We start from the raw sequence: 25,329 nt of genomic DNA on the forward strand, positions 1-25,329 counted from the left end.
CGTGCCGTCACAGTGCAGACAGAGGTTGTAAATATGGCGGCGGACGGGATGGTGCTCACCAACCACGACCATCAGACCCGAGTGGGGATTTTGACAGGTGGGTGGACAGTCCGCGTAAATGCGACAGAGCGCTTCTTTATGTCGCACTCGAGTGTGTGTGTGTTTTTTTTGTCGTGGATTATCCGTGGACGTCGATATCATGATACGTGCAGTCTTCGCTGCAGAGCTAGCTAACGTTTGCCCGGACCGCTAACCTCGCTCGAACATTGGCCGCCTGCCGTTTGACAGGTCACACACATGTGTGCACACGGCTCCGAATCCGCGTTATTTACGGTTGTGTGCTGGGGTGTAAAACGTGTTCGTGTTCATGCCACGAGTGGCTGTCATGTTCGGTGTTTTAGCTTCACGACAGCCACAGTGACACGTGTAATGTAGCGTCAAGAAGGTAAAAGAAAAAACCGGCAAAGACTTTCAAAATTCGGTTTCGGCTGCCAGGCTAACCGTGCTGCTTTAAAATTGCGCTTTTATTTTGAAATTCAAAGCAACATTTTTCTGGTTGTCTTGTGTTGTATGTTGCTAGCTTGATGTCATTTTTTTTTCTGGCAGTGTACATATGGAGCCCGAATGAGCTGCATTATTCATGTGCCGTTGCAGATACGATACGTTGTTTTAATTAACATTTCTCGTATGGTTGCGCTGACAGCCCTGTTGTATTTGAGCGCAGTGGCTGCGGTTTTATTTGAATAAACGAAGAAGTACATGTATGAAATCACGAAAGCCTGCGTTTGGTTGCCCATTAAAAGCTAGTTAGAAAGCGACGGTGGTAAATATTCTGCTGTGCAGGTGGAGTCGCTTCTGTAATTGTCGCTGTAGTGTACTGTTAGTGAGTCGTGCAGTGGACTGGGACCAGTATAGAGCTGTGTGACAGTCCCCAGTATCCCTGCTGTCTCCTTGCCCAGGCAGAGGGGGACGTGAGAGTAATGCTAAGAGGATGAGAGGCATCAACTACAGCAGCAGCAGCAGCAGCAGCAACAACTGGCCGAGGAGACTGTCGTGGTTTCACTAGCACAGCAGCTACAATATGTCTGATACACATCCTCCTGACACCCACTGACTCCTGTCACGTTTACACACGTTCCCAATCCGGTTTATGTCCTTTTTTCACACGTCTAATTATGACACTTGGTGATGATGTGATAAAAAAAAAAAAGCAATAGTGTGTTCCACTGTGTCCACTGTTGTTAAGTAAATATTGGGGAGATTAGCTGTAGGTGGAGCAAAATTCAAGGTGCCAGTGTGAAAGCATTAGTGACCTCTAATGGTGAGACTGCACATTGATTCCTCAGCCAGTGCTTCAGGAAGCTAGAGTGGCCTCATTCCAGAAAGGCTAGTGATCGTCTTTGATTGCGTCGCGAGCCTAAACTGTGTAAAGCCAAACTTTGAAAGTCTGGTCGTTTTATCTGCCTTTTTTTCACCAGCTCTGCCATGATGAACATTGATCTTGTAGCCCACATGTGTCCAACTCAAGGCCCGGGGGCCAGATGTGGCCCGCCACGTCATTTTATGTGGCCCGCGAGTGATTAAAAATCTGTGTTAAAATAGGTTTATGCTGCTTTAAGGCCTGCGTTGACCATAAACTACATGTCCCATAATGCATGACGATTGCGTTACACTCTTAGAAATAAAAGTGCTATCGAGAACCATATAAGGTTCTTCGGCTTGTCCTCATAGGAGAACCCTTTTTGGCTCCAGGTAGAGGGTTCCACCAGGAACTCTTTTAAAACCCTTTATTCAGGAAAATGGGGTTTAAAGGGTTCTTTGGATCAAAATGGTTCTTACTGGAACCGTTAGTGTTACCAAGAACCCTTGCCATTTGGGTTTTTCAGAAGCAATTGGTTCCAGGTAGAACCTCAGCCCTTGTAGAAGGACCCTTTTGGAACCCTTATTTGTAAGAGTATACCCGCAAAGTGACGGCACCGCCACTAGATCGCAGTGTATCATTGTATATGCATTACATGTGAAATAAGTAATAACTACAGAAAGTTATTTATCAATATGTTACGGAGTAGTTACCTTTGTTTTACATTATATTAGGTGATATTTAGTTATGTTTATTCTGTATGACAGTGACATCTGGCCCTTTGAGGGTAACCATTATATTGATGTGGCCCTCAGTGAAAATGAGTTTGACACCCCTGTTGTAGCCGGTACCTGGATTGGGTGTGTGTGTGTGTGTAGTGCTGTGAAGCAATTCATGTTTCTTGCAAGACTTTTCTGCTAACAGACAATAGGGGGATTGGAGACAGCCCCCACTATCATCACATCCAGACATTTTAACCATCAAAATGACTCTGAAACTGGTACAGCAAATTAGGGTAAAATCCTGCATAGTTCTGCTTTAAATATGGACATAGTTTTCTGGTTTAAAAATTAACGATGTTGGATGGAAGAAGCCGTTTGCTACCAGGCGACTGCGCTAGTTGAATTAAAAAATAACTGTTTGAATGGAAGTCAATAGGAAGCTCTTTTTCAGTAGGACATGATCTCATTGTGTTCCCATTTGGAGGAAAATAGACACAACATGGACACCAGTGTGATTGACAGCTGGCTTTGTTCAATAAGCGTGTGGATGCAGGTGACATCTGTCAACTTGTGGTTGCAAAAACTGACATTGCAAATCACAATTCTGACGGCTTCAAAACTGGAGTTGATTTTTCAGCCAAGTGCATCTATCTCTATATACAGTCTGAGGTTGCGATCTTCTGTGTCAAGAGCCAAAATGTACACTTTGTCTGATTTGTCCTTTCGGTCTGCTGTAGAGACATGGTGGTGCAAGATGGGGGCCTCTGTCAAGCAAGGCCCTTTCTACAAGCACATCGGTTACAAAAAGCAGAACCTTACTTTAAAGCTAACAAACTTATTCAGTCATGTTCATGTGTTGTGTATTTGATTCTTGCCAATAACCCCCCTAAATGTTACACACTGGACCTTTAACATTCAAGAGTTCCAGTCTTACCATCAATTATGATAGTACAATCTATGTAGTGGAATGTTGTTTTCCTTCATCAGTCCACACCATATCCATGTTTACCTTGTTTGCCATTTGTCCACCATGGCAGTAGTGAAATATGGAGGCTGGAGTGATGATTAAGTCACATGAGCTCCAAAGGTCATCCTTTAATCTTGGAATCAGTAGACAGTAGACGGCACATAAATCAGGCAATATGTCAGAAAACTAGAAATGGAGATGGTGGATAGATGTTGTGCCACGGGATGGAAAAACAGTCAGAGACAGGCTAGCAAGCTAATGGGAGAGGATTTGACTGGAGATCCAGAGTGATAGTGGAGATGAATCACTGCTATGAAACGTTCTCAAACACAAGCAAAGAATTTGGTTGTTAACGCTCAGTCTAACTGACACACAACTCTACCACAGGAATTATTTACATTACACTGTCTGTTGCTAATGCTAATGTTATCTTAACGCAACACTTAACTGTCCAGTGACAACAACGTTATCTTTAGCCAGAAGGCTTCAGCGTTGAATGTTTTGTCACAAAGCATCGATTTGTTTCCGTCCAGACTCTTATAAACTCTCAGTGTCTGTCTGGAGTAAGATGAAGGGAAGTTCATCAAGAAGTTGTAGATCGCCAGCTTTTTCTAAACTCATAAAAAGCATGCCGGGGCATTATAAGGACATACAGAGATATATTCATGGATTTAAAGTGCGCAGTGAAATCCAGCACTGGTCTTTTTTAATTTTTGCTGCATCTGAGGCTGACAACATGACGGTTTCACGTGATGTCCAGAGCTCTATTGCCATCTTTTCCACCATAAGTGTCATATCAGTAGACTGAGTCTACTCAAAGGTGGCAAAATGTACCTTGAAGGACCTTTATAAACCTTAAGTTTTTACTTCAGCCTTTTACATTCATTCTTTCATTCATTCTTTCATTCATTCATTCATTCATCCATCATCTACCGCTCTATCCTCCACAGAAGGGTCGTGAGGCTGCTAATGCCAAACCTAGCAGACAAAGGGCAAAATTCAGCCTTTTATAATAAAAAAAACAACTGTCCCAGATTAAAAGTAAGTGCTTGGAGAGTGTAAAATACTGCCAAGGCTGCTCATTTTCCCACATTGTCAATACACTCCTCTTTTTTCTCAAACCGTTGAATTCGATTTAAATCCGGTTCACCATTGGAATCCCAAAATGTCTTGCCTTGTTTTCTAAACTGCATCCCAAAAAATGTCAATAACATTTGTCTGACTTTTTGAGCTATGCAACTGCACACATACTATTTCATTTCATGTCGGTTTTACAGCTTTACTTTAAAATTAGTCAGTCTTTCGGAACTTGGATCTTTGACATTAGTTACATGTAGTGAGTTGGTAACAAGTCAACGAGGCCTGCAACAATTATTTTCGTAATTGATGTATCTGTCAACTATTTTCGCTTGGTCCATAAAATGTCTGAAAATGTTGAAAAATGTTGATATTTTTTTTTTTAAACCTGAAAATTATGATGTTCTCAAATGTCTTGTTTTGTCCACAAACCAAAATTATTCAGTTGGAATTATTTCTTTGTTGTATAGAGCAAAGAAACCAGAAAATATTCACATTTAAGACACTGAAAACTTGATGAATCGAGTAAGCACTATAGTCAATATCTCTCTTTAAAAAAAAAAGAATAATAAGGATGTTTATTTTTATCCACATTGGTAATGCAAGGTTTTTCTATCGTCAGTATTTCTTCTTTTTTTGAAAGAATGTCAGACATTTTGCCGGCCCACATTAAGGAAAAGCACAGGTGTATTAAAATAATATTAATTAAGGCTAAATTACGGCTTAACTAAGGCTCAATTTAGCTTCCTCAGTTTTAGGGTCAGTGTGTGTGTGTGAACACACACTGTTTGTGCTTCAAATGAAGACAAACATTTACATACACCTTGTAGCAAGTATGAATGTTTGTATTTCACAACTGACAACAAGGCAACACTCAAAATTGAGGGCGGCGTTTTGAAAAATGTTGCCGCCCATGTTTGTCTGAAGCCCTGAGGGTGCAAACTGGCTCAGTGTCACACATGTGCTTCTCCTGTTACATGGAAAAGTTGTATAGTTCAATGTAAAATGCTAATACAATAAGATCCAGGATGAACACCTCCTAGATCTTTGTATTTTTTAATATGTAATTGATAATAAACATCATGTATAGACATGACGTCACAGGCGTTGTCTTAACTTGTGTAACCTGAACTTCTCTCCTCTTCAGTCAGTGACAGCTGTTTCAAGAACCTGGCTGAGGACAGAAGTGGTGTCAACCTGAAAGATCTTGTCCACGATCCCTCACTGTGAGACTCCACTCAAAGCCTATGGCCTGCAGCTGTAACTGTAAATTGTCATACTCGCACGTTTGCATCCCTGTTAACGCGTCTCTGTCACCCCTTGCAGGCTAGGAGGAGTCATAGCAGCCTACAAGATAGTTCCAGATGAGATCGATGAAATCAAGGTGCGTGAATTCGCTTTGAGCTTGGTCACTCGGTCACAGAACAACGTTCAGTGATATCATTCATGTCCTAACACACTTTCCCTCTTTCCCTTTTTATTATGAAAATATTGCACATTTGGTTCATCTTTATTATTAGTGTTATTATTATTAGCAGCCAAAGAGTTTCTGCATAATCTGTCCAGAAACAGTGATTTATTACTTTATGGGTTTAGTTAAGATCCCAGAAGTTGGTATCGACTGTCTTAGTTTGAATCCAAAATGAATTTGAATGTTGACATTGAGAAGGAGAAGGATGTGTGTGTATTAATAGTTTTTATTAACCATGTGTTCACTTGTTGTGAGCAGGACACTCTTTTGGAGTGGTGTGACGAGCAGGAGCTGAATCTCATTCTCACGACTGGAGGAACTGGCTTTGCACCACATGATGTTACACCTGAGGTAAACCGCACTGCAAACACGCCTGCAGCAGTTTAGTAAATAAGAGAACGAATGTGGATAAAAGTAAATACTGTATTAAAAACTGGAAATATAGTGATTCAACTTATTTGTTTTTGTGTCGTAGGCCACCAGAGAGGTGATCGAGCGAGAGGCTCCAGGTATGGCTCTGGCCATGCTGATGGGATCACTCAATGTTACACCACTGGGCATGCTGTCCAGGTAATGACAACATTCCCACTATTCAGTTGGTAAAAGTTGGAGTACTAGTCTCTATAATTCTAACCCCATTAATGTGTGCGTTGTGGCTCTTATATTCAGGCCGGTGTGTGGTATTCGTGGGAAAACTTTGATCATCAACCTGCCAGGGAGCAAGAAGGGCTCTCAGGTATGATCCTCATCTGTGCTTATTCTTAAAACACACACATATGTACTGAGAACAGGACCTTTTCTTGGTCGGCAGTGTGTGTGGGCTGTGCCGATGGTTGTGTAGCATGACATCTTACTGTCCTGAAGTCATCAAACCCGACACAACAGACGACAATGGAGGACATCCAGCAGCTCTTATTTTCCTGCTCCGTTTGTGGCTTTTTGTCTCAACAAGATGTTGAGACAAGTTTTGTATGAGAATAGACTGCGGGCGTTTGTCTAGGTGAGCTGTAAATTTGCCTAAGGCATAGATCTCACTCTCAAAGAGCCAATGTAACATATCACAATCAGATAATCAACATAAATGGGGGTTCTTCCCTGGGAAATTTTTCAAAGTAAATATTTCTCTGTTCAGTCAGTGTACACAGGGCAGTGGAGCAGAAAATTAAATAATCCTCAACAACATTCAGATCACATAAAACACATAAACGCTGCCCTTCATAGATACCTTTATACCTACCTTAACTGAGCACAGAGGGACCACCGTCTACTCTATAAATTTAATGTAATGTTAAAAACAGGTTCAGTAGAGTAATCATCACAAAAATGCATTTTATGAACATTTTCAACCGATAACCGATAATTTCTTGCTTTTCACGGCCTATTCTGATATCGATAACTTCTCATGTTAGAAAATGAAAAAGCTAAAATGCAGTGACCAAAAAGAATATCTTGATAATTCTGACCCAGCCATAACAGAAAACTGCTACTAGAACAGTGTTTTACAAAATAACCAAGGCACTTCAACGAGAAACCTTTATTTTGCGGATAACACCATGATAAAAATTAGAGAACAGTAATAAGACAGCGTGTCTTGCTGTGGCTGATAGGGTCACCACCTGGACAACCTGCTTCTGGAAGGTTTCAGTCACTTTAGAGTGACTCTCATCTTGTAAAGTCAGTGAAACCTTGAAAATCAGGCTGCCAGTTAAATAGGGTTTGTCAGATCATGAAAGAAATTAGCACCAAGTGCTAATAACCGGAAGGTATCTGATCGTCTTTTTCAAATATCTCATTATAAATGTTGAAACTATGCTTCAAAAACTGCTCTTTTTCGCCTGTTTGGATAATTTCAAGTAGAACTATGCAGTGACCTCACATATAGGAAATTGTCAATTGTAATTGTGATCTCTAGTGTAAAGTAGAGCCGGGAGTTGAACCCACAGTCTTCCAGTTAAAAGACAACTCACTGTACCACTGAGCTACCGTTATTAAATTCTAACTCCCAACTTTAAAAAAAACAAAAAAAAACTTTTACTTTACATTTAATTTCAGAAAATGACTTTTGATACTTAAGTACAGCGAATGTCATGTACTTTTAAGACTTGTACTGAAGTAATATTGTAAAAGGTGACTTCAGCTTCCACCAAAGTCATTTTCTGGGAAGATACCTGTACTTTTACTCCACTTTATAGAAGACCGCCAAGAAGGGCAACCAGATTTTACAGAGCATCCCTTGTCCATTGAGTGTGAGTAGGTGGGTGGAGACTCCTTCAGTACATCAGAATGACACGTCTAAAAGGGAGAGTAAGGCAGCTCCACGAAGTAAGATAGCAGTGAATGACCAGCTGGTAAAACATCAAAAAGGTCCTAGTAGTTCAAATCTTACGGAAGATGTTGAAGTTGGTGATTTCAGTGCATGAGAAAAGATGAATGAAAGTAAATGCTGTCGTTCTCTGCAGGAGTGCTTTCAGTTCGTCTTGCCCGCTCTGCCCCACGCCATCGACCTGCTGCGGGAGGCCTCGGTCAGAGTCAAAGCCACACACGCCGCCTTGGAGCAGCTGCCCTCTCCTTCCCCCCTGCTGGCCAACACACACACCAACACACACACCAACACACACGCCAATATACACAGCAACACTCACGGCAACATGCACGGCAACATGCACGCCAACACACACGCCAACACGCACACCATGGAGCGCGGGACCCAGTGTGAGGAAGAGGATGATGAGGAGGAAGACCGGAGGAGAGGTCACCATGCCCACAACCACCACCATCATCACCACCACCACCCCCAGCATGGCTCCTCCCACATCACCGCAGCCGCCATCGCTGCCAAGGTAATGAGTGGTCAAGACAAAAAAACAAAAAGAGCTGTGCTGTTGCTCAAAACCTGATAGATGAAACATTAATGACCCCTGTGGGGAAATTGGGTCATTGCAGCAGCAGCAAATTCCATAGGCTGATGCAGATTATGGAAATCACAGTTTCCTTGTAATAGCTGTCCTCAGTAGGGAAACAGAAACTGTATATTTCATTCTGTAGGGCCTTTAACTCCATTTGTAAACCTGTGTCATTCATTTCATTTAGATGATGTAGATCATGACTTTATATAACCGTTTTAGAGCGTCTTCAGGAGCCACTGATGTTTCATGGAAAAATATCAACCCATTGTTTAAACTGTCACCATTTCATTTCATTTCATTTGTCTGTCTGTACCAATGTGCATCTGTGTGTGTCCATCAGACAAGCCATGCTGTGGTCATGGCTAAAGGGGGTCCCTATCTGCCCGGCACCTCACCCGCCCCACCCACTCATTACACCTGCTCCTGTAGTCATGACCAGCAGGTGAGACACTCGAGCACAAACTCATCATGTCATCATGTCTGTAACACACTCTTAGGCCAAAGGGTTTTTCAAGAACTACCACCAACAGGGATGGATTGAACAAACATGGCATCATTTTCTTTGGTCAAGAGCATGAGCAATATAACAATTTATAAAATCAATATTTAAAATCCTTAAAGCTGCAGTACGTAACTTTAAAGTTCCATTATATCCTATTTCTCCAAGTTGAGCTAGTTCCCTGGTGTCTTAATGAACATGTCTGTGACATGCTTTGGTCAAATTACCATGAAAATGAAGCACCACAGCAATCACCCTGCCAAAACAGCCCTGTTCAGAACACTTTGTTTACTAGTATCTCTTTAAAAAAATAAAATAAAACGAAACTTAAGAGACAGGAAATGACATCAGCCACAGAGTCTACTGGGAGCTAACAGCAGTTAGCATTTGGAAAAATGATAATTTTCAGGCTCCAGCAGGCACATTGCCGTCATATATAACATGTATCCACTGGACAGATAAATCCTCTGAGGCTGGAAGTTTGTGTAGGACTCTGTGCTGCACTGTGGAGCCAAGAATAGAACTTTGCGCATACTCCTGTGTGTTACGGACAAAGCGGTGCTCCGTGAGACAACAATTCCAGGAATTTAGCGCTTTAGTGCTTTTCAGACCGGCACAGTTCTGGCTCTGGTGCTGTTCTTGAGTTCTCTTTCTCTCTCTACTTTCCGCTTGTCTTCACAACTCAGAATATGACACGCCCGCTGGTGATGTCCCAGTTCGCAGGGAAGGATCAGGTATTTCTTGGTTCTCTCCCTCTCGGCCTGTTCAAATTGGGTTCGGGAACCCCATCAGTGTTTCTCGATTGGTTTAGATCTTATGTCGCCCGGTGACACTCCTGTGCTGCACACAGGAAGTTATTTGTTTCATGTTGAGACATACAGAGGCAACAGCAGCATTGTGCTCTTACTTTGAGACTGTGTCAGATGTTAATTGTGCTGCTGAAAAAATTTGGACATTCAGCAGTTTCCTTGCCCCCCGCCTGCCCCTGCTCTGCTGGTGTATACACACAAACACTTCCTCAGTCAAGTCTGATAGTATTGTTTGACGGGTTCAGATGAGGGATGCAGCAAACAAGTAATGTTCCATCGTTTCTGTTGACCAAGCAGAGGCAGAACAATAACACCAACAACAAAAATCACCAAAAGTTATGTACTGCAGCTTTAAATACCCTTTATATGTTAAACTATCCATGAGGTTTCGTGCACTTGAAGCTACACTTACAGCCCATAAAGCGAAGAGGATTACATGTACACGTAGCAATGAAACCACTGACAGTTGAAACTCAACTTTTCTGTTTCCGTCAGCTCAGCAGAGCTTTGTTGTTAATCTCTCAGATCACTGTTCTGTTTTCACATCGTCAATGTTTTTCATCATCAGTCTCATTTCTGGCAACAACAGGCAGCTGTAAAAGCCACGTGTTTTTGTTAGGAGTGGATGGAGAACAAAACAGTCAGATATTCTTTCAAAAAGATGCACTTACTTCTAATATCTAATTTATGTATGATTAGACTCATGCTGTCCTCAGGTGGCTCAAAAATCAGTTTTCTTAAAAAAAAATACATATTTCAGGTATTTTGAAGTTGTCCTATGAGGTACTGAAGCTGACTTGGCTGAGGAACCAGCCCTAGACACGTTCGCTTGCCCTCACTGACATGGCGAGGCAGTAACCCAGTGACAGATTATAATCCCTTAATAAAAGGCTCACGTAATAAAATTCATGCCAGTTAAGTCTGTGATATACTGAGAATGTGTTCGCCACTTTATCTTGCTGTTAAACGGCCAAAATGTGCCAAAGTCCATAGAGGGAAATCAGCATTTTTATCTCACAGAAACACAGGAGCTGCTGGTGCGCTTCTGCCTCGTTTGGCAAGTTTGTGTCATTTACTGTTATTCCAAACAAACGATATCAACTTACTGATGAAATTGCTTGTGGATCAACAGCTCGCTATGATGGAAAATTGCTGATTTTTTATCAGAGGATTGGTTTTCAAAGCAGGGACAAACTTTTTACAGTTGGAAAGTGGTGTCCTGTTGATCAGCCTGCTAATTCTGTGACAGTACCTGATCAGACTGATGTACCAGCTCTGTTGCTCCTCCAAATCTTACATTTTTCTTTCAAAGCTTGCCATAAGATTTCCCTACTTTCCATTAAGATATTCCTGTCACTTCGCTGTTGTTCGATGAGAAAAATCTATTTGCAGGTACTTGCTGCAGGTAGGTAATCCATCACAGTGAACATACTCCAGCCCTGTTCACTAGGAATCAGGAGTGATGTGATTTTTGTTCGCTGCAGAGGTTCGACTAAAATCTTCCAGTACATATAATCTTGTATTACTTTTTTTAAAGAAAGGAAGAAATGAAATATGAGAGACACACACACTTTGTTTACCTCATGTGAACGTGATTGAGTAAATAACGTGAAGGTCTCAGTCCCTTGCCTCTGGTCAAGGCAAGGACACAGTAAACACTACTATCCTCCAAAAAGCTAACAGAAAACATGAAGATTTACATGATAACTTGGTCTCATATGATTATCACAGTGCCTTGAACTGGAGTTTAATAGTATGAGGCTCAGTGGTGCATGTATTTGGTTACCATTCAAAAGTTTGGGGTCACTTCCTTATTTTTCAATGAATATAACATTAAATGAATCAGAAATACACTCTATACATTGTTAATGTGGTAAACGACTATTCTAGCTGCAAATGTCTGGTTTTCACTGGAATATGTACATAGGTGTATAGAGGCCTATTTCCAGCAACCATCTCTCCAGTGTTCTAATGGTACATTGTGTTTGCTAATCGCGTTAGAATGCTATTGGATGATTAGAAAACCCGTGAACCCTTGTGCAATTATGTTAGCACAGCTGAAAAGTTTTGCTGGTTCTTTAACGAAAGGGCAAAATGATTATTTTGAATAAAAATTATTATTTCTAATATTGTTCATGTCTTGACTATATTTTCTATTCATTTAGCAACTCTTTTCATTAATAAAAGTGTGAGTTTTAATGGAAAACAGAAAAAAATTGTATAGGTGACCCAACTTTTGAACCGTGCAAGTATAAATAAACGGTCATACATAGTCGGCTATCCCTCACAAGGCAAGTTCATGCATAAAATTATCACTTTTTTTGATGAAAACCCAACTGTGTTTGTGTTTAGATCCCGGACTCGATCATTTCCCGAGGCGTTCAGGTGCTCCCTCGAGATTCTGCCTCTTTGAGCTCCACCCCTTCCGAGTCTCCACGGGCGACACAGGCAACCTCCCGCCTTTCGACTGCCTCGTGCCCAACACCCAAGGTACGCAGACGCACACAAGCTGACAGAGCGTACTTTTACATTTACAGTATTTATACTACACACACGCTTCTGTCTCATCATGTAGGAGATATTTGGGAGAAATGTTTGCATCATAAATATGCATCAAACCATGAGCAAATTTTGTGTTTGTCTCTCTCTTTTCTGCAGGTTCAGTCACGATGTGGCAGTAATGAGAACATTCTGAGAGCCAGTAAGTTGTGTGTGTTATTCAGCTGTCCTTTAAAAGTCAACCGTCAAGAAGACACAAAATCCTTGCACATATTCAACTGCTGCTTAATAATACACCCATGGACAGAACTGGCCATTTCCTTCTGTGAAAGTAGTTATGATTACGCCAGAAAGTAGCTTGATATGTCGCGAGTAACTTTTTTTGAAGGAGGTCTAAAAAGTCACTTTTGGCGCTTTTCCATTATACAGTTCCATTATACCTGGTGATTTTTTTAGTACCTGCTCTGGCAAGGCTCTATGCGAGCTGAGCCGATACTTAAATGTGATATCAACAGACTGCCGGCCACAGATTGGCAGCGAGTTTTGGATTGGATTTTGGATTTTGGACTGTGCAAGAACCCTCTTCAAGCTGTATGGTTTATTATTCTTCCGCCAAATGAATCATTTTTGAGGGCCTGAACATACGCCAAAACTCACGGATTTTTGCGACCGCATCAATCCTGGATAAAATTTACATATTTGAAAGGTTCGGCGAAAAAGCGTGGAAAATTGGAAGTGGGAGGGGCTAAAAACGGATGCAAAAAAGTGCTAGTAGGTCATCTGTCGGGTTTAACGCACATGGACGAAACTTGGTACACACGTTCATGAGGTTGTGCTGTTAATATAAGTCTATGACAACTGTCCTGTGAATGCTACAGAAAGGCTGCCATTTTGGATTGAACGTGAAAACTGAGGGATTTTGGCGAATTTGCACGAATTAGACGTTTGTGTGTTTGTATCGCACATGAAACGATGGCAGTTTTGCCACAGCCATGCTATGGTGACCTCAACCCACATTGAGGAGGTGCTACTACTGATACCACATCGAGTAGAGAAGATCCGAGTCGTGCTCGAACTGCATAATTTAAAAAGCGCCATATTTTGGTCTCTTTGCTTTACTGTTACTCTATGCTTTACATTTCTTTTTTTCTTTCATTTCCCTTCTTTTACCTTTGCTCGGTTCATTTCTGTGATTATATAAATTGCAACTTGTACTGTATAACTGAAACTGCTTTCAGACCTGCACTGTTGTCCTGACATTCTCCTTAAAGTGTCTGTTGGGGCATGGAAATGCAACGGTCCACCACTGTAGCTCGGTAATTACAAGTATCAGTTACCATCACTACGGTGCTATCTGATGCCGTTTGTTTAGCTTGCAGCTGTTTATCCAACGTGTCATGTGGTTAAAAGAGGTAAACAAGGATGTGTGTTGCATTCAAATTCACCACCAAATACTACTCGTGTGTGCGTTGCTGCAGTGCGTTAACATTTATTTAGTAGCAAACCCATTTTGTCTCGTGTTAGCTAGCATTTAACATCATATAATATGAATATGCAAATTAAAGACAAACAGGTCAGACCGTTAAGTGGGATTTTATTATCGAGTCAACAAGAAGCTACTAACTGTACCATATCTGTGATTAATGCTTTCTCTCTCTCTCTATCTGTGTGTGTAGGCCACAGCGCAGTGGACATCAGTAAAGTGGCACGTCGTCATCGCATGTCCCCGTTCCCATTGACGTCAATGGACAAAGCCTTCATCACTGTTCTAGAGATGACGCCTATTTTGGGAATTGAAGTCATTAACTACAGAAGTGAGTCTTCTCAGAATGTTTTGTTTTCGTTAAACGAAAGTAATTCTGGGTCTTAAATTTCATTCATTCATGTTTTTTAAGTGTTGAAAGCTTAAGAAACCCTGTGTTGACGTTAGGGATGGCATCATAGCACTTTTTCCCTGTCTGATACCAGTAACACAAACTCCAGTATCTATCGATCTGATGCATTTTAGAGCTTTTACACTATGAAGTTGTTAACTAGGGATTGAGAATCACATGGCACCTCATATATGATACCAACAACTCAATCAATCATATAGTGATACAGCAGTCTAACTGAAGAACATCATGGATGGGGCCTCTCTTAACGTAGCTTTCTCCACCATTATCCCACTGTAAAGTCTCTCTTCTTCAGCCAGGTAACTTCTGCTCAAGTTTCCATCATTCATTTGAACAGCGCCACCATGAGGAGACATGAAGTAGCGACGCCAGTCGGGGACTATTTACTTTAGAGTGCCTTTATTTATTATTCCAAATATCGATAGTTATGCTGGTGTATTGATTCTCTTATTGCGCTTAGATCCATCCCTACTTTTAATGCTATTCCAAGACATAAAAATGCATACATTCTCATTCTAACTGTGAAACAAGTATTCTTCTCAGCTAAAGTGCTGTTGCTTGTTTCTAATTCTATTTTTAGAAATGATGGCTCTTGTAGCTGTATTATTGTCACTCAATTGTTTTAATGTGCTCATTAGACTGTACATATGTATGGGTCTGCTCTCTGCAGGCGGATTGGGTCGAGTGCTCGCTCAGGACATCTATGCCAAAGATAACCTTCCTCCGTTCCCAGCCTCTGTTAAAGATGGCTACGCTGTGCGAGGTGAGAAACATCAATAGCATCTTTTATTTTACACAAAAAATTAGCAGGATGATCTATGAAATGATCTTTTAACACTTGCCACTTTACTGTTTTTTTTTTAAGGCCTACAGCTAAAAATAATATTATAGGCTTTGGATTTAACCTTTAGTTTTGTTTTGTGGCATTGATGAAGGACCCCAAAATTACATTTTGCTTAGGCCCCCATGAAGGCCCTGGCCTCAGCATTGCCACGGCCTCATCACCTCCTTGTTATACCACAGTGATGCAGTAATTCATGCGAAAGGAGGCCTGATCAAGTCTTGTGTGCATACATCTGACTCTTTACAATCATTTCTGTATTGTAAGTCCAGTCTTAGGTTTTAAAATCGCCTTAAGAAACAACCAAGGCCTGAAATATTTCACTTAAAGTGTAATGAGTGTCGAATATATGAAGGTTTCACCTCTTGAAATAAAGTTAACATAATATTAACCTGTCTTCTTGTCTGTCACCTAAAATCAATAAAATCGCCATGGTCTAATTTTCCTAATTAACGTGATTAACAACATCATTTTCATTGGCGTGTAGCTGCCGATGGCCCAGGAGATCGCTTCATCATGGGAGAGTCACAGGCTGGACAACAGGTCAGCGCTAACACACTAACACTCATGTAGACATGACATCACGAATGGAGACTTCTACTGACTCATTGACAACACAAGTGTTCACACTGTCGACATCTCTATTAATATACTACTTTTATTAGTAGTAATCCTATAATTGTAGACAAGTGCTACTCTGGGCTCTATTTTAGACTAGGGCTGTAATGATTACAGGGCTAACGTGTGTGTTTCTTCCAACTCCTCTTTCCAAACAAAGCCAAATAAGTCAGAAGTATTTTCTGTTTTCTTTTCTGGAGGTAAGATTAGGTTTATTAAGAGAGTTTTTGCTAGTTATTGCATTGTAATTCTCTGAAGTAGATAAAACTGCTACACTTTTGTCAAACAGGCTTTTGATTTATTTGACTTTGTTTGGAAAGTGGAGTTGGAAGAAACACATACATGTTAGCCCTGGTTTCCCTAGGCCACTGCTACTGCTACTTCTGAGTTCTTATGAAAGTCCTCAAATAAACCGGTCTTTAACTGAGAGACTTTTCCATCAGTGAGCTGCCACCTTGATACAGACGGCTATGATGTGTTTTATTTTTAACCTTCCAATTATTGATTTTCCTGCATTGATTCCTCATTGTTAAGTTGAGAAATTGAAGTGTTAATCAGACATTTGCTGCAGAAACTGTGGGCTCACCGAGTCGTATCTGGCCGCCGAGGTTCCTCTCACAGAGTGTGTGTGCTTCCTTTGTGGCAGCCTGCTGTCATTTGCACATGATTACATCAGGGATGGACTGCTGAATATAATTGCACTATACTTGGCTGCAGATCTTCTTGCAGGGCCACACATTCATCAAAAATATCTGTCCTGCTGCCTTCAAGGTGGCTGTGGGGTTTTAATGAATGAGAGGAGAGAGAGCTATTAGACAGTACAGGTGTGGGTAACAGCTGCACCTTCATTTATAGACTCATTTCCTGACAGCACTGCCTTCATCACATTCATCCTGGCACAAGTATGGAGTTGATTCATTCCATCCACTGAGCTGTTATTCCTCTGCTTCAGTAATGTGTTGTTTAACTGTTCTAACAGCAGATGAGACCACCTTGGTTTTGATAGTAACTCGATCTTCCATTTCCCCGACGAGCTCTCGTTATTTCTGCAGGACTGTGCTGGTGCTCTTATTGTCTCAAATAGTTTCTTCCTCCATTGAGCTGCTTCATAAGACTGAAAACAGCGGACTTTGTTCTCAGATGTGATCAAAACATCCACAGCAATGATTTAGGGATGCATGAGGGCACGTTCTTTTGCATGCATGTATATAATCCATTCCCAGGACAATTTAAAGACCTCCTTTACAGCTGATGTCCACTGTTTATACCATACTCTCTTCTTTTCCTAATCTGAAGAATATGTTTCATGCTACAGCAGCTTAGCTTGAGAAGAGCTTTGACTTACTCAACTTCCCCTGTTGTTTTTTTCTCTCTTTACCTGCCACATGGACACAGTCATCTGACCTCGCAAACAGACGTGACATAATGCGTATTTACATACAGAGTGGGGAAGACATATTCAGTCACATGTGGTTACACACATACAGAGACACCATGAATAGTGACACTTCTTTATCACCAGTACCTCTTAACTGCTAATAATTTGACATTGTACCCTATACTGTGGCTGCTGAAGTAACTCTGTATATGTATGTGTGCGTGTTTCTGCAGCCCACCCATACAGTGATGCCAGGTCAGGTGATGAGGGTGACGACCGGAGCTCCTATTCCTTGTGGAGCTGATGCTGTGGTGCAAGTAGAAGATACAGAGCTGCTGAGGGAGTCTGAGGATGTAAATACTCCATTAAGAGTTTTCTCTGTCTACTATTAATTTTTCTGCAAATATGCCGGGTCATAGACGCCACAAACTGTGATCACCGATACTACCATTTTTTTAGTTTTAGTCTTCCTGAAAAGGTGCGAGTGAGCGCTCACACCATACCTACTAAAAAACATGGGGGACTCCCACCTTCTCCTTTTACCTGCCCATGGCTGCATATGTACTGTATGAACAGGAAAATCCCAGTTTGCCTGTCTTTGCTCCTGCAGAGTTAACAAACCATAGGGAATACCGTCTGGAATGAGCGCAAACAACACGTTAGTCCATTGTTCTAATCATCCGTCTGTTACAGGGCACAGAGGAGTTGGAGGTGAGGATTATGGTTCAGGCTCGGCCCGGACAGGACATCAGGTAAAAGCAGGAGCAAAAAGTTGCTGTCAGCATTAATAGACCATCTGTTGTTTCTGCTTGTAACATGTCTGAGTGTGATCCACACAGGCCAATAGGTCATGACATCAGGAGAGGAGAGTGTGTGTTGGCCAAAGGGACACATATGGGACCATCAGAGATCGGCCTGCTGGCTACAGTGGGAGTGACCGAGGTCAGCGTGCACAAGTTTCCTGTGGTGGCCGTCATGTCCACTGGGAATGAGGTACATACACATCAGAAAAATCTGACTTTTATTTTGGAATTTGCTGTGTTTTTGCCAGTGAATCAATATGCCCATTCAATCCTGTACTTGTGTGTGTGTGTAGCTGTTGAATCCAGAAGATGACCTCCACCCAGGAAAGATCAGAGACTCTAACCGCTCCACTCTTCTGGCCACGATCCAGGAGCACGGGTACCCCACCATCAACCTGGGCATCGTTGGAGACAAGTATGATCGTTACTCTACCTCTGTTGTTGTCAGAGCTTCATGTAGAACGTAATATTGACTCTGGCTCCAAGGACTACACTGAATGTGTACTGGGGTCAATTTAGAGTGTCCACATAACAATGCGCAATAGGGATTAGATATTTTGATCTGAGGAACCCCAACCCTTTACCTGGGGTTGGGGTTCCTTTTTTTCCCTGAAAACAGAGTTGATATCATACAGACTTCTGCCTTCTACAGGAGCATACAGTACAACATTGTTTCCCAGTCCTGTACTTCATGCTGAGTCGACCTTGGATGGTTAAATTATTATGGGCTGAGCATCAAACTCTGCCCTGAAAAATAACACAATTTTTACTTCTGGACTCGCACTGCTTTACTTTCTTTTGACAATGCACTTAATATATTGTAGGACATGCAGCTCATAAAAGTGTTAAACCTTTTTTCTGTTTGAGAGTTCAACTGGTTCAACTCTCCGTTCCTCTGTCTGTCTGTCTATCCACTCGTCTATTCTTCTGTTCATCCCGTACTTCACTTTTAAACATTCCAGCTTCCAGTTTGGTACAAATATTTCCTTAATTTCAAGGATGACCTGATCCAAATGTCTAATAGGAGAAAACAATGATTCAGCTCAAAAGTCAACTTCTCAGTGACACTGTGATAGTGTTCTGTAAAAATTACTTTTCTGGCTGAAACTCAAAAATCCAAACCCCCAGTTTGTTTCCATGATGTGTCCTCACTGAGATATAAAAACAAGTGCATGTGTGTAGTTTTAAGCTCTTGTGTGATATTATCGGTAAATCTCATCCACTGCCACAGTAAACATGAAAACAGCTGTTGGCTCCAGAATCAGCCCACAGAGTTTAAACGTGTCACACGTGTGCTTGCAGCCCCGATGACCTGCTGTCAGCTCTGCACGAGGGAATCAGCCGCGCCGACGTCATCATCACCTCAGGAGGCGTGTCCATGGGAGAGAAGGTACCCGGAAGTTACCGCTTCTTTCAGGCGTAAAGCCTAGGTTCTAATATCACAGCTGATTCGAGGTCAGTTTAATATTATTCTTGTCGTCCGTGTGTGTGTTTTTCAGGATTACCTAAAGCAGGTGCTGGATATTGACCTTCATGCTCAGATCCACTTTGGACGTGTCTTTATGAAGCCAGGGTAAGAGTTTACCATACTTTTTGACTATATTAACTTTCCCCTCTACCTTTTGCTTTTATTAATTCTCCTTCTACTATTATTATTATTATTATTACTCCTACATCTGGGGCAGCGGTGGCTCAGTTGTTAGAGCACCTGCCCCATATGCTGAGGCTGTAGTCCTCGCTGCAGGCGCACCTAGTGGTCTTTCCTGCGTGTCATTCCCCATCTCTCTGCCTCCTGTTTCCTGTCTCTCTATACTATGCTATCATTAAAGGCAAAAAGGCCCAAAAAATGAAAATAAATAAATAAATAATTACTCCTACATCTATTGCCACGACTACAACAGGTTTTAGTTCGACTATTACTGCCTTGTTTAGTATTTCAGCTATTTCTGCTCGTGCAGTTTCTACCACAGTGCATCCATTACACTATCAGTTCTATAGCTGTCACTGCTCCTCCACCACTTCCTACTATGGGCAAGCATTCTCCTGCTGTTACATCAGTTTGTAGTTCTTTTACTCTTTTTGACCATTTGGAGTTGTTAATGCTTGTTGTAAATAACCACTGTTATTATTAATTCCAATACTCGTGGTGTTTATATTACTGCTGATAATAGTAATGCTACCACTCTATGTACTACGGGTAAATAATCACTTGTCTCTTTCTTAGTCTTCCAACTACCTTTGCCACAGTCGACATTGATGGAGCACGGAAACTCATCTTTGCTCTGCCAGGTACGATATTTATATCTAGACCTAATCAAATAAGATTTATTGCCGTTTTGGTGTTCGTACATCAGTAGTGCAGACAATAATCAGAGAGAGTGGATCTGTAATAAATGCTAAAAGACGCAAAACAATGGCAATTTAAAGACAAACATTCAGAGCAATTGAAAGAATCGGAGCCATACCTAAAGTTAATGAACTGTGTGAAAGTGTAGAAATATAAAAGGTGCATTTCCAGGATTAGTAGTTCACCAATGTAAGCTCTTCCACCGTCTGTAGGCTCTGCTCTTTATGCTCCTGTAGATTTTGTCTAATCACAGCAGTTCAGACGGTGTATGTGGAAGGTGTGAGGAGGCCGGCAGTGTTGTTATGTTGTCAATAAATAAGGATCTCCACTCCCTGGACGGACAGACGTGCACTAGATGTTACCCAAAACATACAATACACAATTACAAAAAATAAAGAGTAAAAAGTCTTTAAATGCCAGGATCCATCTGGATCACTGGGTTTGTCGCAGCCTATAGTGAAGGCTGTTGTGGTCAGAGACTTGGGGATGACGGAGTCCTTGTTTCCGTCCTGGCCTCATCCCGTTCACTGGTGGCAGCAGAACTGTAAGAGATTAACACTCACCACAACAGAGGGGACTAATGGATGACAGATTATTGTCTGCTTTGTTGTCAATCACTGACGAGGTCTCTGTCACTAAAAAGTCAATTTTACGTCATTAGTTTACCTTTTTTTATTCGACTAACTTTGTTTACTGTATTAATATTGTTTCCTGTATTACTGTTTTATTTTGTTGTGTTTTATCCTTTGAAGCTCTTACTTTGCTTCAGATTAATGAATTGATTGATATTGAGCACGTACTGCAGATGATAAGATATTTATATAACATTTATACAGCAGATTTTTCCACCTCAATAACTCGTGTTGTTCATGTCGTGTCGTTTTTGTGAAGGTAACCCAGTGTCTGCAGTGGTCACATGTAACCTGTTTGTGATTCCTGCTCTGAGGAAGATGCAAGGCATTCTGGACCCTAGACCTACTATTATTAAAGCTAGGGTAAGACGCACATTTATTCACACATTAATAATATTGTTTTGTAGTATCCAGCAGATGTGGCTTTCTCATTAAACGAAGAGATGTTGTAGCTTAATCTTGTTCAACCTTTCAGCTTTCCTGTGATGTTAAGCTGGATCCTAGACCAGAGTATCACCGCTGTATTCTCACCTGGCATCACCAGGAGCCACTGCCCTGGGCACAAAGCACAGGTACGCACACACATTGTTCACATTATTAACTTATTTTAAAGCTTTTCTCTGTATATCGAAACTATGGTGTCAGCAGCAGAGACAAATCTGTGTTGTGTTAAGTCTCAATGGTGGTTTTAGAGTGGTTTTTTTAGTAATTTCTTGATTCTTTAAAAGCCTAAAGGAAAAGTATTGCGTATTTTTGAGTAATTTCTTGATTCTTTAAAAGCCTAAAGGAAAAGTATTGCACTTCAGCTACACTACCGTTACAGCTACACTACCTACACTAGTACGACGGTAGTCGTACTAGTGTACAACAAGCCAGTTCATTACATGGGTCTTATTACGTTGCAATAAGGTATAAAAACTTATTGTCATGACTGATAACCATAAATGTGATTCACAGCATTATTGTGAAAATTAATAAAACAATCTGCTTTAAAATATAATGGCTCTAAAAGACAAGAAAAGTTTTGGTTGTTGAAGAAAAGGTTAAAAAACCATGGAAACCATACATTGTGTGTAATACATAGAACAATCCTACACATTTACTGTATATACAACTATTTCATCACTCTGTCTCCAGGCAACCAGGTGTCCAGTAGGCTAATGTCGATGCGTAGCGCCAACGGCCTGCTGATGTTGCCTCCTAAAACGGAGCAGTATGTGGAGCTACATAAGGGAGAGGTGGTGGACGTCATGGTGATTGGACGACTATGATGCAGGTTGATCACTCTCTCCTCTCTTTCTTTTCACTTTATCATAAAAAGGCGGCGGTCAAATAAAGCCCTCACTAACAATCTGCCACACTGCTTTTATCCCCAGACTTCAGTGTCACTCACTACCGATTGCCATGGCAATGCCAGGACTTCCTGTCTGGACAGGGACTGGGTGGGGTGGGGGTGGGGGGTGCAGGAAGTGATGCATGTCTACCTGGTCGCCATTAGCTGTGATGTCATATGCAACAGCCAATCGGAGCCAGCGCAGGCTGAATACTCATTGGTCTGCTCTGAGGAACTGTATTTCAATGGTGAAAAAAAACAAACAAAAAAAACAGTGAAAATGTGAAAAGAAATATATAAAATATGAGATTTATTCTGTAATATTATTATTACTATCCTGATGATAATGATTATTAATATTCTTAATTAATATTCTCTTTATTATTGATTGAATATTATCATCTTAGTAGTATTCATACCCTCTTCTTTCCTGTTCATTTGCTTTGTGCGTTCGACATGTTTCCCTGGTAAATGTGAACATGTAGAATCCCCCTTCCTTCCTTCCTTCCTTCCTTCTTTCCTTCCTTCCTAACTTCTTCACCCCCTTTATCCCCCTTTCTCACCCTTTCCAACTTCTCCCCTCTTCTTTTTCTACTCTCTGCTCTGGCGCCCTCTATCCAGATATTTAAGCTCCCTGATAACCCAATCCCTGCAGTATAACTACAACACTGACCCTAACATTAATATTAATACCGATATATCAACCTAAAGGCTTATGAGGAAACCTTTTGATTCAAGCTGCTGATATAGTTTGTGCGAGTACAGTAATTATTTAAACTCTTTTTGTAAGAAAAAAACAAATATGGGGGAAGAAACATGGATCATTTTTATTTCCTTTATTTGTCCAGATATAACTGAAGCCACAGTGAGAGGCTGAATCTCATTATGACTCTAAAAGCCATTAAAAAGTCATGTGAGAGAGACGGGACTTAAATTTAAACACTGGCATTGACTCTGAAAAATAAAATCATGATAATATATACACTACTTTTACACTAAACACAACATTACTGATATTTTTAATGTGATAAATGTGTTTTTTTTTGTCATTTTGCTACTATTAAAGGTACAGTAAGCAGGATTGAGTGCCGCAGGTTATTAAAGCTGTAGTATGTAACTTTTATACAATTCTCACAGTGCTGATAAAGCCTTTCAGTTCCACACAACTTAATTTTTTTTCTTATTATAGAGTTGTTTATTTTTTCCCATGTCTGTGGAGACACAGCGTGATGTATTTTACACAGCTGATGGAGGGAGGGGGGAAGCTAACAGCTATGCTAATAAAGTGGGATGGCAGTAAACTTAAGACCAACTTTAGACTTGCAGAAAAGCTCTGCAGACTCACCTGAGGCGTGGAATAATTCTGGTGGGGGGGTGGGAGAGACACGAGTAATATATTGGCAACAGAAGTTACACACTGCAGCTTTAAAATACCAGCTGTCAGACGTCAGGTTCAAATGCAACAGTGAATTTCTCCACGTCTCTACCTCTGCACTGCCCCGTGATTGGTTATCCTCTGATAACACTACAGATTTAGTTGTGAGGCTGTAAACAGATTTACATTTAACCAAAATACAAAAAATATATCCTGCCTTCTGTACCTTTTAAAAGACGAAGCTGAATTAATTTGACCGTTTTCATATGGTCAAAAAAATCCAGCTGAAAAACCAACAGCATTTGCTTTCTCTGCGCCGTCTCATTTCCCTCTGTCTGTGGCTCTCAACCCCAAGCCAACTGGCTCTTAGTGGAGTGGAAAACTTAAATTTACTTTAATGCTGTGAGTTAGATTGACACCTCGTGTCTTTCTGTGAAACATAAAGCATCTTCACCCTCCATTTAAAGGAGCCAGCCTCTGTCCAAATAAAAGCTACCAACACATCGACCATCGCTCACTCAAACTCCTTTTTTTTTTCTAGTGGTTCTTATTGAAAAAAAATAGCTCCAACTTTTTAAAAAAGATTCAGTAATTACACAGAACAGCTGGAGAGTGTTGTGTTTTAGCAAATGTTAATCTACACCTGGTGCTATATTGAGTATTTTTGGCTTACAGGCAGTGTGTGCGTGAGTGAATGTGTGCGTGTGTTTGTATCTCTGTGGCACATAGGCATGAAATGTATCATGCATTCGATCCACAGAGAACATTTGTCAGTGCAGTCTGGCCTTTTAAAGGATTCAATCAATTCAAAGTGACAAAAGTGAGCAGTGTGTCCAATTCAGGTGCTCCTTAACTGAACAGCCAGAGTATTTTAAGGTGCCGGTTGAAGTTAAAGATGTGAGTCTAGATCGAGTTCAAACTTAATCGAAGAAAACTGGAGTGAGATTTAGACCACGATAAGCGATAAGTTTACGCTGTTACATGTTTGCATCCTGTTGATTTAATGCCAACTTTTTAATTTGCTGTACCCCCCTCTGGTTCCTCTATCAGTGAGGTCAATGCCAAACAATTCCACATGATCAAAGGTCTAATGTTGAATTCAGGTCATGTTGGAAACGCTGGTTCAAAGCTGTGGTGCCTATATATTTGAATAAAAGTGTACTAAAATGGCACAGTTACTCCAGCTGATAGTCTTTTATCAGAGAAATAGAACACGTTTATTTCCATTTGAGAAGATCATTTGTACTATCTTTCCTCTATGAACTGTAACTGTACTGGTCAGTGTTTCTGACCGTTGAGTCCTCTCCTTTTTGGCTGAACTCTTTTTCTCATCTCTCCCCCTCCCTCCTCATCTTTCTCTTCCCCTCCCCACTTTTCACACTTGTATACCCACTTGCATGCCCATTAAAGGGGGGAGGGAGGTGTCTTTCTCGTTGGGCAGGAATATTTCCAGGTGTGAGACCAGGGTGCAGATCTGGGCGTGGCTTCTGATCCGATTAAATGCTATATTTATGTTACTGCTTGATGTGATTATTGGTGCGTTAAAAAAAGAAGAAAAAAAAAACAAAAGGAAGGAAAAAAAAGAGTTTTCAGAGCCCAGCCTCTGGTACCAACACTGTCTTCTCATGAATTCCTCTGGCTCACATGTCAGAAACTTCCCAGTTACCTCAAACGCACCATACTTAAAGTCAGTGGCTCATGCTGCTGTGTTCATGCCATGTAATACAAATTGGAAAGACGGGGTGAAATTGCCTTCCAAATGTTTGACAGCTGGTATTAAATTCACGAACCTACATC

The 25,329-nt window shown here is 41.1% G+C and overlaps 1 protein-coding gene across 1 annotated transcript; it reads left to right on the forward strand.

The window, feature by feature from the left end:
• LOC310942554 (gephyrin-like) lies at positions 1–22,213 on the forward strand. Its single transcript, XM_083907962.1, has 24 exons — positions 1–97; positions 5,274–5,352; positions 5,453–5,510; positions 5,856–5,948; positions 6,073–6,167; positions 6,267–6,333; positions 8,057–8,437; positions 8,844–8,945; positions 12,164–12,301; positions 12,470–12,512; positions 13,987–14,124; positions 14,876–14,968; positions 15,534–15,589; positions 17,276–17,395; positions 17,736–17,794; positions 17,882–18,035; positions 18,139–18,260; positions 19,148–19,235; positions 19,345–19,418; positions 20,070–20,134; positions 21,084–21,187; positions 21,300–21,396; positions 21,962–22,100; positions 22,201–22,213. Exons 1-23 carry the CDS (start codon positions 34–36, stop codon positions 22,093–22,095), a joined length of 2,424 nt encoding a protein of 807 aa, XP_083764088.1. The 5' UTR covers positions 1–33; the 3' UTR covers positions 22,096–22,100; positions 22,201–22,213.
• Positions 22,214–25,329: the final 3,116 nt, after the last annotated feature.

This window comes from Microchirus variegatus, assembly GCF_963457635.1.
Source record: "Microchirus variegatus genome assembly, chromosome: 21".
Lineage (NCBI taxonomy): Eukaryota > Metazoa > Chordata > Actinopteri > Pleuronectiformes > Soleidae > Microchirus > Microchirus variegatus.

Bases quoted from the DNA above. Each gene is read 5' to 3' on its own strand.
- LOC310942554 (XM_083907962.1), top strand. From the start codon at position 34: ATGGCGGCGGACGGGATGGTGCTCACCAACCACGACCATCAGACCCGA. The intron at 6,334-8,056 runs GTATGATCCTCA...CGTTCTCTGCAG, and splicing joins GGAGCAAGAAGGGCTCTCAG to GAGTGCTTTCAGTTCGTCTT. The intron at 15,590-17,275 runs GTCAGCGCTAAC...GTGTTTCTGCAG, and splicing joins AGTCACAGGCTGGACAACAG to CCCACCCATACAGTGATGCC.